The 14424-nt window shown below is 35.4% G+C and overlaps 2 protein-coding genes across 2 annotated transcripts; one reads left to right on the top strand and one right to left on the bottom strand.

The window, feature by feature from the left end:
* LOC140173235 (uncharacterized) lies at positions 1 to 456 on the top strand. The gene has a single exon (XM_072196024.1). The coding sequence runs from the start codon at positions 1 to 3 to the stop codon at positions 454 to 456; it is 456 nt and encodes a 151-aa protein (XP_072052125.1).
* A 9560-nt stretch (positions 457 to 10016) lies between these two features.
* LOC112801909 (non-specific lipid-transfer protein 2) lies at positions 10017 to 10579 on the bottom strand. The gene has a single exon (XM_025844858.3). It carries the CDS (start codon positions 10482 to 10484, stop codon positions 10191 to 10193), a length of 294 nt encoding a protein of 97 aa, XP_025700643.1. The 5' UTR covers positions 10485 to 10579; the 3' UTR covers positions 10017 to 10190.
* Between the last annotated feature and the right edge of the window lie 3845 nt (positions 10580 to 14424).

Below are 14424 nucleotides of genomic sequence, written 5' to 3'. Positions count from 1 at the left end.
ATGGCTGACTTCTTGGTGGAAGTAACAGGAGACCCAACTGAGGCACCGAGCACACGGTGGAAGCTCCATGTGGACGGAGCCTCCAATCAGACATTCGGGGGAGCCGGGATAATCCTGGAAAGCCTTACTGGGGTCGTATATGAACATTCGATCAAGTTCGAGTTCCCGGTATCAAACAACCAAGTGGAGTACGAGGCCCTTCTGGGCGGTTTAGTCCTAGCAGGGGAGGTCGGAGCCACAAGGCTCGAGATATGTAGTGATTCACAAGTCGTAACTTCACAGATCAATGGGTTGTATCAGGCTAGAGACTCATTACTACAGAAATATCTGGAGAAGGTCAACGAGTTAATCAGGCAGTTTGAGGAGGTCTCGGTGCAGCACGTTTTGAGAGAGAGGAACACACGAGCAGACCTTTTGTCAAAGCTGGCGAGCACAAAGCCAGGATCAGGAAACTGATCTCTCATTCAAGGCTTGTTAAAAGAACCGGCAGTGGCCCTACATTTCACGAAGGTAGATCCCTCCTGGATGGACCCGATCACCAACTTCTTGGAAAGCGGCAAACTCCCCGAAGACGAAAAGTCGGCAAAGATGCTGAGGCAGGAGGCGGCCAAGTATGCAATCATACAAGGCCAGTTGTTTAAGAAATGACTGAGCCAACCCCTATTGAAATGCCTGCATCCCGACCAAACGGACTACGTGCTTAGGGAAGTGATGCACCACTATTTCGTGGTACATCTTGTGCTTAATTGAGTGGATTTTATCCACTAATCTCACACTTATTCATAGAAATGACATGTTTTATATTTTCTTTCCTGATTTTGTGCTATGATTGGAAACATATTTCTTTGGTCTTAATTTAGCTAATTTTAATCCTCTCTTATTACCATTTGATGCCTTGATATGTGTGTTAAGTATTTTCAGAGAGGAAGTCCACGAGGGATGCTGCGGCCACCACATAGGCGGGAAGGCCTTAGCCAGGAAACTCATCAGAGTCGGTTACTACTGGCCTTCAATGATGAAGGATTCCAAGGAATTTGTGCGAAAGTGCAAGAGGTGCCAGGAAAACGCCAATTTTTACAAGGGAGTCGACCATTTTCACACAGAGGAGTCGACCTGCTAGGACCCGGTCGGTCCAGGGCAGGTCAAATACCTAATAGTGGCCATTGAATATTGTACCAAGTGGATAGAGGCTGAGCCCTTGGCCAGCATATCCTCAGCTAATTGTCGGAAGTTTATGTGGAGGTAAGTAATAACCCGGTTGGGGATCCTCGAGGTCGTTATCTCAGACAACGGAATGCAATTCGTTAACAAGAAGTTCAGAGAGTTCCTTGCTGGCTTGGGCATAAAGCAGAAATTCTCCTCGGTGAAACATCCCCAAACCAACGGCCAGGTCGAGGCTGCAAATAAGGTCATCTTACAAGGCCTCAAGAAGCAGCTCAATAAGAAGAAGGGAACATGGGCTGATGAGCTAGCTTCGGTCTTATGGTCCTACCGCACAACCCAACAATTGGCCACCGGGGAGTCCCCTTTTCATCTAACTTACTGGGTAGACCCAATGATACCTGTAGAAATGGGGAGCCGAGCCCTCGGCTACTTTTAGGAGGAGTTGAGGAAGCTGTAGAAAAAGACCTAATAAACGAGGCTAGGGAGATGGCCCACTTGTCGGAAATGGCGTTGAAGTAAAGGATTGCTCTGCGCTACAACGCCAAGGTACTCAAGAGAGAGTTTAAGCAAAACGACCTGGTCCTGAGGCATAACAACATCGGCTTACTGACTCGGGGAGAAGAAAAGCTGGCGGCGAACTGGAAAGGCCCATACAGCGTAAATGAGGTAATCGGTAGAGGTGCCTACAAGCTGGAACGACTAGACGGCAAAGAAGCTCCGAGAACATGGAACGCGAAAAACTTAAGAAGATTCTATTCTTAGGCCAAGCAGGCCGACTAGGAGACCTGGCAAGATCGGTAAGGTCCGCATTACTTTGAGTAGGTAATATAGTTTATCTTTGTCAATTACTTGTCATCGCCATATATCGGACCAGTTACCGATTAATGTTCACTTTATGATTAAACTCACTCTTTCCCTCTATGTTTTATATTGTTAATTGTAAATGCGACGGCGGCACGATAACCCACAACCTGGCCTTATCAATTACCAGCACAACGGTAAAGCGGACGTAAGCAGATAGACAACACCAACAAACGGTAACAAAATATAATGAAAAGATATTGCCGACTAAATGAGGAGTAAAACAATAATTACAAGCCGACCAAGTGGCTAACATTTCAACAAAAGTAATCCAGAAATTACAAGGCAAAGTTCACAAACCAAAAGATCACAAAATTCATAAAGTTACAAAGATCACTTCTTCAGCATATCGATAATTTTACCATCCCTAATGGTCTTAAAGACCCCAATTGCCGACGTGTCGAAGTCAGGAGCCACCAGCTTCACTTGGGCTTTAAGAGCCTCTTCAGTCATCAAAATGGCGCTTTTCCTCTGCTTCACGGTCTCCTTGTACTTCTTCTTATATTCGGCAGCTTTAGCTTGAGTAGTCTTCGCCAGCGAGGCGGCCTCATCGCGCTCCTTCTCCAATGCGGCCACCCGACCTTGAGCAGCATTGAGTTGGCCCTCCAAAGTCAGCTCTCGCTCGGTTAGGCGGGAAACAGCGGCATCGGAAGTCTTCACTTTCTCCTCAGTAATCTTGGTCTTTTCCTTGGCAGCCTTGGCTTTCTTCTCCGCGCTAGCCAGCTTCTCCCAAAGTGAGTCAACTTCAACTTTATAAGAGGACTCGAGTTTTTTCTGCACCGAATGTGTTTCCACCAAAGCGAACTCCGCTTTCCTCGCTATGGCGGCTCCACGAAGAAGTGTGCAGTACATCCACCTTGCCTGAGAAGAAAGATCCCCACCGTGGAAGAAATCCTCCGTGCCAGGAAGAAGTTGGGAATTAATAAAGTTCCTGGCATCGAAGTTTCTCTCCATTACAGTTTGAGCTCCCTCGGGGCTAGAGGACGACCTCTTCCTCTTCGAGTTGCTCACAACAATCACCTCCTCCTCCTCTAATTCTGGTTGAGAAGACGAGCCATCGCCTACACCGACCACTTCGCCCTGAGTGGGTGAGGCATGCGCTTCGGCAGCATTATGAGGCGGCACTTCGGCGGCATAAGGGGGACGTACCACCTGGTTCTCGTTATTTCTGGGGGCACCTCCTAATTCTCGTTGGCCGGCTCATCGTCACTATCACCACCAAACGCGCCTACCTAATGCTAATAACGCTCGATATACAAAAGCAGCATGCATATAGGAACAAAGCAGGGAAACAAATGGCATGAATAGCAAGGTAAGGCTACGAAGATCAAAAAGTGATAAATAAAAGCTTACCAAAGGTACTTGTATTGATATGGAGAAGCAAGAAGAACGAATGCAAGCAAACCAAGGGATCGTAGTAGGGAATAGGAGAATGGAGAAGGCAAATGTAGAAATAGTGGGATAATGGTAAGGGAATGAAAAACGAAACTGAACGGAGAACTTAGAAACCAACCCAAGAAGCGCGAAGGACAGGGCATAATGGTATTTTTACGCGGAGTTTTGAATAACCCATTATGAGCATTAAATACTCGGCACGAAGAACGAGGCGACGAAAGGCTATCCTTAGTGACGAACAGGCCTACACGCGCAGGAGGTGTGTCCTCACCATGAGCAACTGAACACCAGGCGACGACCCGCGAAGGAGGAAACGGAACGCGCCACCAGCAGCGCTCGCGGCCACAGCTGGCGCATTGGGGGCACTGCTACGTCCCAGCCCAGCTAGGCACGTCGGCCAAACCGGCCCGAAGACGTCCCGACCCGCTCGGATGGGTCAATGCGCATGACCCGTCCGGTTGGCGACCCGGCCACGCACCCTTGGTGCTAGCTGCATGCCAGCTGTGGAGAAGGAACCTTCCTAGAAGGACCTTCCCCTGTGGGGCCCGCTCTACTGATAAGGTATATAAGGGGAGGGTCTTACCCCTCCCCAAGGTACGTTACTACAACCCTACTCTCATATCACGTGCACATTTTTTTGACTTGAGTGTCGAAGTGTCTTTGCAGGTGACACTCCCACTCCGCTCGAAGTACTCGGAAAGTCGGCCGCTCCCATCTTCATATCGCGACCCAAAACCAGGCGGAAATCCACCTTCCTATCCAAGAGACCTTTCCGAACCGTCTGGTATCTCACTTACCGAACAATAATTATATAAGACAACTAAAAAAAATTAATCATAAAATTTAAAGACAGAGGCGTATATTTTTGTATTTCTCAATCAAGCATAATTTTTTTTTAGAGTCAACAAAGTCAAACTAATTTTTTTTGTCGCAAAAATTATAATATTATGCCATAAAATCACAACTTATTTAAAAATTTTGAATTAACAAAAAAAAATACATGAATCATGGTATCTCTAACAATTTCAATCACCCTCTAGCATCTATGAAAATTAATTCATATGCAATACTTCACAAGGTGACTATTAGGTTGGATATTAATTTTCCTTACAATCTTTATTTATTTTTTGGTAATTCGCCTCGTCTAGTAGTTGTCTCTTCTAGTTAGAGGTAGGCATCAGAGTAGTCCCTGAAGTTGTCCTCGAGGATCAAAGTAATCCCTGAAGTTAAAAATTTGTCTGGATCGTCCCTGAAGTTGATCTCCGGTACTCATAGTGGTCCTTCCGGTGAATTTCGTCCACCTGGCGCAACCGGAAAGCTGAGGTGGCATCGTTGGTGACACGTTAGCATGCCAAAACGACGTCGTTTCATGGGTGGCGCCAAAAAGACATAAAACGTCGTCGTTTTATGCGGAAAAAACCCCCCACCCTCAACGTTTCACTAACGTCTCGTCTCCCACACTCAAACACACAAACACAACACAAAGCAGAGCTCCCTTCTTCTCCGTTACCCTCTTCACTGGCGCCAGTGCTGTTGCCTTCACCAGAGAGTATTTGGGTGGAGAACGTAAGCTCTAGAGGATCGCATTCATCATCTGCATCAGGCAGGGAGTTGTGAAGACGGGTTTCTCTGATAAAGGTACGCCAAAAAATTTTAAATGTGTGGTGAAGCTCTGTTTTTTGAATTTTGTTGTTAATCTATTCTTCAGAAGGGGAAAAAACGTTTTCTTGGAGTGTTTTGTTTAGGAATGCATGCTTGTGTTTTGAGGTATTGGCTAGGGTTTGATCGGGAGGAGGTTTCTTAGTGGCTAGGCTAAGTAAGGGGGTTTTTGTTAAGATGGAAACTTGTTTTTTTTGTCCAAGGGTTTACTGCTGTTGTAATTTTAGTTATGGAGGTAGTAAGTTGGTAATGTGGTTGAAGTTCAGGGAGGCTGATATAAGATAAAAAAATTTTAAATTGCAGATGGGTGATGATTTGCTTACCATCCTATTTCACCATGGAGGATCATTCATCACTGATGATGGAGGTGTGACTTACAATGGTGGAGATGTCTTTGAGTTGCCAGGACTTGATCCAGACAAACTGGACGTCTTCTTTGTTCGAGACTACCACAAGGATCTTGGATATGACAAGGTCACTCAAACATGGTGGCTGGTTCCTAATAGGGCGTTTCAAAATGGTCTAAGGGCTCTAACAAATGACAAGGAGCTAATGGAGATGTGCTACCTTGGTCAGCAGAACAAGGGGGTTGTTCATGTTTACTATGAGCATGGAGTCTCAGAACCTCTTTACATTGAGGAAGCAGAGGCAGTTTCATCTAAAGGGAAGGAGGAGGTCTTGGTGATACAGGATTTGAATCCCACCCCAAACACCACCACCAATGATAATGCAGAGCCAATTCCCACCACAGCAACATCTACTACAACCTCTGCACCAATTCACAGGAAGCAGCTTTCAAGCAGCAACCACTCCACCTGCTACCACCCCACCAGCAACCACTCAACCCACAACTCTTCCTCCGGCTCATCCTATGCAAGGTGCATCACAGGGGACCGTAACAAGACTTTTTAACTTCATGAAGTTTGTTCCGAATCCTGGATTCAGACCACCAAGAAACCAAAAATGAAGACTAGGTTTATTATGTTTAGGAGAACATTATTTTGTTTAACGTTTTTGATGAAGCAGTGTACTTTCTGCATTTAGAACCCAAGTGTTGGGGATCTTTTTTGTTCAAAACTTGTGTTCTCAATATGTTGAGAACTGCTGACAGATTTGCACAATATTGCCATGGCTCTTCCTTGCCTATTTTGTATATGTTTACTGCATTAATATATGATTAAAGATTATTATGGCCTCATTGATTAGAGGATTTCATTAGTCCTGCAGGAACAGTTATTTCTACATATAACCTCTACTTTATTCATATTCCAAATTACTCTTGGACAGTCATGTAAAACAGTTTAATCTGCATTCCTTTCAACCAAAATGACAAGTTTTACATTAACAGAGCAACATATGCATATCACATTTCACTTAGTTTTTGGCTACATACAATTGACTCTGCTGCCTATCCAATCTTAAGACAAGCACAACAACTGTAACCAGCAGCAGTAGCATACATGTAAACAAGAAAATTCCCCCCATTTTCAGAACTCTAACTTCAGACTCTAGTCTTCCAAGTTTCCAAGCAATATTCATCTTCCATTCTTCGTTGTCATTTGAGGAGCTTGTTCTACCATCACATGTCACCGCATCTTCTTCCAGAATTTTGTCCACCCAAAGAAACAACCCACACCACCTCTTTCCTGCAGTCTAAACCCAGGAAAGTGAATCAACCAACCTCTAGATTTACCACAAGGAACAGCATCAAGCACTTACATTGTAGTTTGGGCAACCCACAAACGGTCTCCCTGGATTAGAATCCGTCGCTGACCATCGCAGCACTGGCCTCGCCCCGCATGCACACCATTCTGGCAGACGTGCATCTCTGTTTCTATTCATCTTCCTCATGATGCTTCCAAATGATCTTGGGTTGTTGGAGCTCCCAGCTGCGTTGCTTGCGCTACCCATCAACACTGGTGTTTGATGATGAAGACAACACTCAAGACTCACCTCTAGTACGACGGAGAGGATCGGAGAGAAGACAAGAAAAGCGTGTGCGACGGAGAAGAAAGGAGAATAGAGTCAATTTGGGGGTTAGGGTTTTTAAAGTTAAATTAGGGACCAAATTGACTCCAAAACGTTTACTAGGCCACGTCAGCTAGCCGTTGGGCTGCTAACGTGTCACCAACGACGCCACCTCAACTTTCCGGTTGCGCCAGCTGGACGAAGTTCACCGGAAGGACCACTATGAGTACCGGAGATCAACTTCAGGGACGATCCAGACAAATTTTTAACTTCAGGGATTACTTTGATCCTCGAGGACAACTTCAGGGACCACTCTGATGCCTACCTCCTTCTAGTTATTTATATATTGTTTTATCATATTTTTCATGTTTTTATATTCAAGTAAACATTAACATATGTGAAAAATGTGTCGTACGTAATGTGGTACTTCACTTGATGACCCTATATAACTAGGAATGGTAATAAGTAGAATAGGATACGGTTTAGATTCAACTCTAATTTTATTTGTGGATTAAAATTTTTATATAAATTCAATTCTACTCTATTCGCGGGTTAAGAATCTCAACTTTAATCCTATCCGGTAATCGCAAGTTACAGAAAAAATACACTATTATTATATAACTTAATGATAATTTAAAATAGAACTGATTTTTATGTAAAAAAATATTAAATTATTAATTAATAATTTTTTATTGGCCAAAGATCTTTTGTATTTAGTGAGAGATTTTAGGTTCAACATCCACTTAAAATATATTTTTATATAAATATATAACATATACATATATAGAGTGCGGGTTGATCAAGTAGGATTAAGGCTCAACCCACATTCTACCCTACCTGCACAAAAACTCTACCCGCATCCTATCCTATCTACTACGAATTAAATTGACAACCCTGTCCAATCGAATGAGATCAAATTAGATATCCACAAATAAAATACATATTGTCACCCCTATCTATACCCCTTACACGCCTCTAATAAGTAGCTATTGAGTTGGATACTAATTTGAAAGAGTAGGTTTGGCACGATTACTTACTCATTATTGGTGTCTCCTATAATAACCAAAAAGATCGAATATGGTAATTATGCAACCAAAATTCAACCAACAATGACATTTAGGTTGAGAACAAATTATAAAAAGGTTTATATAGTAGATTTTGATAGATGCCACCTAAGTTACTTGGATTTCTCTTCTTTTTTTTTTTTTTTGTTAAATGGGGTTAGGGTTCGTATATTGGATTATTTTTTTTGAGTTCAAATTTTTTTTGGGATTTTTTTAAAGTAGATTCAACTATTAGAAATATAACTATTAATATTATCTTTTCTTATTAGCTTAAGTTTTTAGAGTGAATGATTTTATAATATAATATCAAAACTCTTTATTTAAAAGGTTTAGAATTTGATTATTAGTGAACTCCAAAAATAAAAAAATAGTATAAGACAAATAAAAAAAAAATCTCCTATCCGGTGATTTTGACTTTAAAAAATATATTAATTCAGTGTTCCAAAAATACAATATTTCTATCTATATCTCATATGCTAAATATAATTTTATGTTTATATATTTATATCTCAATATCCTATTTTTATAAATAAAAAACTAAAAATTTTTATTGGCCTCAATCAGGTCTTGGGCTTGGATGCACCTATTACAAGATAAAGATCATAACATTAGACTAGGGCCTTGCGTTCACCTTTTTTTTCTTCTGGAAATTAATCAACTTGATTTAAGACCCAATAGTATTGGCCAATGAACCTTAGTTCAAGTGATACAAGTTCTTTTTTCTACTAAGAGGTTTTAGATTCGATCCTCATTATATGCAAATTTAACCTAAAAAAAAAATATTATGTATGTGTGAGTGTATAATCTAAAATTAAAAATTGTCTAATTCATAGATAAAAAAAAAAAAACCCAATAATATTGGACTATAGTTAATTAATGGAGGCCATGTTATGACTCAAAAGAGAAGCTTATTTTTATAGTCGTAATATTAGAAAAATACAAAAAAAACTAAAATTTATTTTATTTAGTATTTATTAAATATTATAATAATTAATAAATATTAAGTAAGATAAATTTTGACTATTTTTAACTAATTTTTTTAATTACCGAACATTTTTATTTTCAGAAAGACAGTAATAACGTTTGAGTTGCTGATCTGATAGATGTCTTATTAGTTTCAAAGTAAATATATCTAGTTTTTCCACACGACCAAAAGAATAAATAAAAATCTCGTTTTCCTTGATCCAATAATAATAATAATAATAACAATAATAATAATAATAATAATAATCTGGTCTTAAAATTTTTAGCTAGAGGCCATGGGAAGTGAATAGAACCTTTCTGTCTTTCTTCCATAAAAGAGAAAGTGATTATCGGACCTATTATAAGTCATATCGTAAACTGATTATATTTTAATAATAGAAAAATAGCCACCTCTCTAAACCCAAAAAAAAAAAAAAAACAAAACAAAAGAGGAGCAAAATAATAATCTCTTTATATATAATTAGTCTTTTTAGCTTTTACACTCACCTTAATATCATTTTTATTAGAAGATGAAGAATATTGTGGCACAACCTAAGAAATTAAATGGGTAACCTCATGAAGCTACTTGAAAAAAAGCTTCAATAAAGTCAGTTAAATTGAACCGTAATATTGAATTGCTACTATCGTCAATTTTTATATATAAACAGAGATGACAAGTTGACAACATATAATAATTGTTACAAGTTTTATATTGGGTGTCATGAAAATAATGTTTAATACTATATTCTTTTTCTTAATCATCAATATGCTCAAAAATGATTATCGTCCCAAGAGAATAAATTGTTGTCTAAAAAATAATCACGATCATACCAATTATCAAAGTATATCTATTTCTACAATAAAGTTGATTATATATATAGAAGATATCACCTAAAAGAGTCATTGATAGCATATATAATTATATTCATTAAGGCAAATTCCTTCATTGTATATTAAAGTATTTCATTCATAGTGTTCAAGCCAGTACATCCCTTGAACATAATTATTTTCTTAATGGGCCATATATATAAGATACATCACACAACGAAGCTAAGATAACATATATATTACTATTCATATGAAGTAATTACTATTTTTATTTTAATATAATAATAATTAGCATGTGGGGAAGGGAACACCACAAGAGCTAGCAATTTTTCTAGAAGCGGGAGAATTAACATACTGCCTTAGGCTAGGGTTCTTGAGGTAACCACAAAGGCATGGCCTCTGCTCCTTCAGCCTTTGGCAGCATGTGCTCGACGGCGGAGTATCCGACGTGAATGCTGCCAAGCATGGACTTAACTGTAGGGGACTACATGTCACTGCTTCTACTGGTGGAGATACTACCACCAGAAAAAACAGTGAGATGGCCACCGCTACGGCCATCACATAGTTAGAGAAATTCTTCATTATGTGTGTATTTTCTACTAATTTCTTAATTAGCTTTTTTATGTGACTCTATGCACCAATACAATATCTGATGAATTGGATATTGATTATGTGATGATCTCAAACTAAACTTGTGCACCAATTTATAATGAGTGTGTGATATAGTGGAGAGAGAGAGTGGGTTTGGTTTGTTCATTATTATATTGGCAAATAATATATTCTTTTGTAATCATGGCATCATGCATGCATACATGGAAGTGGAAAAAAACAGGAAAACAATTTTCACCATTTTTTATAGATTAAAATGTTAAAGGTTTTTTTGTTTTGGGGGGGGGGGGGATTTGGGTTGGTTGATTTGGAAGGTTGGTTGGGTGGATTTAACTTACTAGTTATTACTAATTAAAATTAACTTGGGTTGGTCTAGTTGTTAGTTTATTAGTCTGTTTAAATAAGTGTCAGAAATTCAAATATCACCTTATGCATGTAGTAATTCATTGGCCAATAACAGATTATTAAATAAAACTCCAATCCACGACGAATTACGTAAAAAAAACTTATTACTGATTAAGAATAATGTTTTTTTAGAAAAAATGATACTTTTATCTTCCACAAAATGTTTAAATGGCATCCTCTTTTTTTTATTTGTAATATATATATCTATTAATAATTATAATAATAATAATAATAATAATTACTTGATTGATGATAATAATAATAATAATAATAATAATAATAATAATTTATTATTGTACAAAATTTTATTTAATTTTTAATATTTTATCACATAATATAAGATATTTTAACTTGAATAAAAAATATTTAATTTAAAACTTTTTAGATATTTTATATTATTAATGTAATAAATTTTATCTATTTGCTATTGTCATAATTTTTTTTATTTTGTCAGATGATATAAAATATTTGAACTTGTTACAAAATATTTAATTTAAAGTTTCTATATATTTCATGATTATTAATATAATAAATTTTACTTATTTTTAATATTTTATCAGTAATTATGAAATAGATAAAATATTTATATAATTTTTGTAACAAGCCAAAATATTTATATTATGTAAAAAATATTAAAAATAAATAATTATTTGAATCAACCAAATAATTATCACTAATATATATATATATATATATAATTTTTTATGTTAAAGTGTATGTTTTTTTTAATCTTATATAAAAAATATATATATTTTATAAATAAAAGAAAGGAAAATACCATTTAGACATTTCACAAAGAAAATGACTGTTTTTTTTCCCTACTTTTTATAGCTAACAATAATTAGTCTTAGAGTGTCTTGCATTGATTTGTCTCTTAAAAGTTAAAACAAAAGAGGTAACAAATGTTGGGGATGATTGACTAAAAGGTATATATGATTGGGTGTACAAATAAAAATAATGCACACTCCTTTTCATTTAATTTTGTTCTCTCTCGTAGTTTTATTAGGTATTTATTTCTTTAATTTGAATTGCTTATATAATATTATTACATCTTTATATCTTCTTGAACTTTAAAATACAAACATATTCTTAGAATATTAGTTTATTTAGTTTTCTATGGTTCTTCTCTAACAGCTGTACGTGAAAATTGATTTATGTGGTACTTCACTTAGTGACTGTATGTACACCTTATTACACTAAATGTGTATTGAGTTGGATATTATTAATTGGAGAGAGTTGATTTGGTGTGATTGTGGACCCGTTGGATAATAACAAATTAAAGTCTTTGGTGTGGCATCAAAAGTTGAACTCCAAGTAATAAGGTTCCCACGCACTTTGACAGTAGTAGTGGATATTGCACTCACTACCCAAAAAAAAAAAAAAATGGTATTGTAACAAAAATTTTATATTAAACTTAAACTTATTGTAAATTATTATTTTAAAACAAAAATTTTTTTTTGTTATAAAATAAAAATATTTTATGATAATAAAAAAATTATTACAAAATATTCTAATATTTTTTAACATAATTTCTTTTGTTATAAATTATGTTGTCTTTCGTATCGAATTATTTTGTTTTAAAATGTTACAATGTTTTATAACAAAATATTAAGTTGTTGCAAAAATTTAAAATATTTTGTAGCAAATTATCCGTTTGTTTCAAAAACTTTAAATGTTTTGTAATAAAAATTTATTTTGTCATAAAATATAATATTTTTGTAACAAATTATTTATTTATCATAAAATTTAAGAATTTTTTTGCAACAACTTTGTAATAATTTTTTTATAAATATTGTTTTTTTTCTTATAGTGATTTCAAGTAGTTATTTAATAATAATTAGGGTAATTAATTAGTTTAAAGTTCTGTGTTGAAATGGTCAATTAGTATATTAGAATTGGTGGGAATGGTGGTTGGGGAAGTGGACAATGATGACTTATATATATATATTGAAAATGCTAATGCTAGCTCCATTTGTTGAATTTCATAAGATTTGTCGCTACAAGCTAAGAGTCTTTATATAGTGGTAATAAGTAGTGTTTGAAGAAGCGTTAACTTTGATTCAAGGTAGGGTTAATCCTTTGATTCCGAGGGGTAGACTTCCATCATGCTGGGCTTGAAGAACAATGATCAGAGTGGTACATACAAGGATTCTAACCATCGAGTTAGTTAAGTGAGAGTGAAAAGAAAAATTAAAGGTAGGGTAGGTGTGTATATTTTGAATAGAAATCATTATTTCTATGATTTATAGGAGAAATATAAGGGATCAAATTTTTTAATATTAATTAGTATTTTGGGTTAATATTTTATTTTTATATTATTAAAATTTAAAATTATTTAAATCTAAAATTTAGTCTTTAATATTTAGAATTAATTAAGTATTGACTAAAAAATAAATAAATTTTATTGATTATGTAGCATTATTCTACCTATAGTTTATGGTAAAAATTAGAATATGATGATAAAGATTTTTCATTAGGTAAAGTAATTATTTTTCTGTTAATTACAAAGGTGGAATTATTCTATATAATTGGTCTAAAATAATTTTTCTCAGACGTCTAAGTTGTATGAAGAGATACAAATGATTATATATATCTCTAATATACTTTTCAGTTTTCACACAAGAGTTTCTTTTTATGTTTATGTAAATTTTTTTGTATAATTATTTTTTCTATTGGACTTATACTATTTTTTTTAGAATCAATAAAAATTGAACTTTAAATCTTTAATTTATAAAAACTTTAATATCATGGGATGAAATAATTTTTCTCAAAAATTTAAGTTTATAAGAGAAGATATATTAATAATTATATCTCTAATGACAAAAAAATAAATTAAAATAGTAAATAAATGATATTAAATAGCTAAATATAATATTAGCTAAATGTATCTTTCGTTTTCTGACTTTTCTCACAATCACGAAGAGCATAGAGTACGCATTTTCTTTTGTTAAAACCCTATAAAATAAGAGTTAGTTGTCATTCCTCTTTTTAATTAATTAGGACATTATATAATCTAGAGTTCAACTAAAAAATCAACATTGTTTTAACTAAAATCAGTCAATAATAATTTTTTTAAATTCTAAATTCTAAACCATAATTCTAAATCATACAGAACTAAATTATTTGTGATAAGCATTGCATCATATCTATACATCATAATTTGATGTGATCCACATAAATGCTATCCAACTCATCTTACTTGATATTTTGATTTTTTTTTTTAAGATTCACTCAAACAAATTAGAATGTATATCTCTTTAATTATTTGTAGCAAGCCAGCAACTTTATTATCAGGATCGAATAGGACCAACCTAACTATTATTATACATATTGGATTATTATATTCTTCTTCATCACGTGCATAAATTAAAGTTGCTGATTCTTATGGTTTCATGTTCTTTAAGTAATAGGAGGAGAAAAGGACAAATAAATTAGGGTTTTCCCTGTGGATGAATTCGTATATATATGTTGTACTAACAAAGACACTATATATATTCATCAAAATATA

The sequence above is a fragment of the Arachis hypogaea genome, chromosome 5 (genome assembly GCF_003086295.3).
Source record: "Arachis hypogaea cultivar Tifrunner chromosome 5, arahy.Tifrunner.gnm2.J5K5, whole genome shotgun sequence".
Taxonomy (NCBI): Eukaryota; Viridiplantae; Streptophyta; class Magnoliopsida; order Fabales; family Fabaceae; genus Arachis; species Arachis hypogaea.
This window is presented reverse-complemented; position numbering and strand designations above follow the sequence as displayed.

Bases quoted from the DNA above. Each gene is read 5' to 3' on its own strand.
- LOC140173235 (XM_072196024.1), top strand. From the start codon at position 1: ATGGCTGACTTCTTGGTGGAAGTAACAGGAGACCCAACTGAGGCACCG.
- LOC112801909 (XM_025844858.3), bottom strand. From the start codon at position 10,484: ATGAAGAATTTCTCTAACTATGTGATGGCCGTAGCGGTGGCCATCTCA.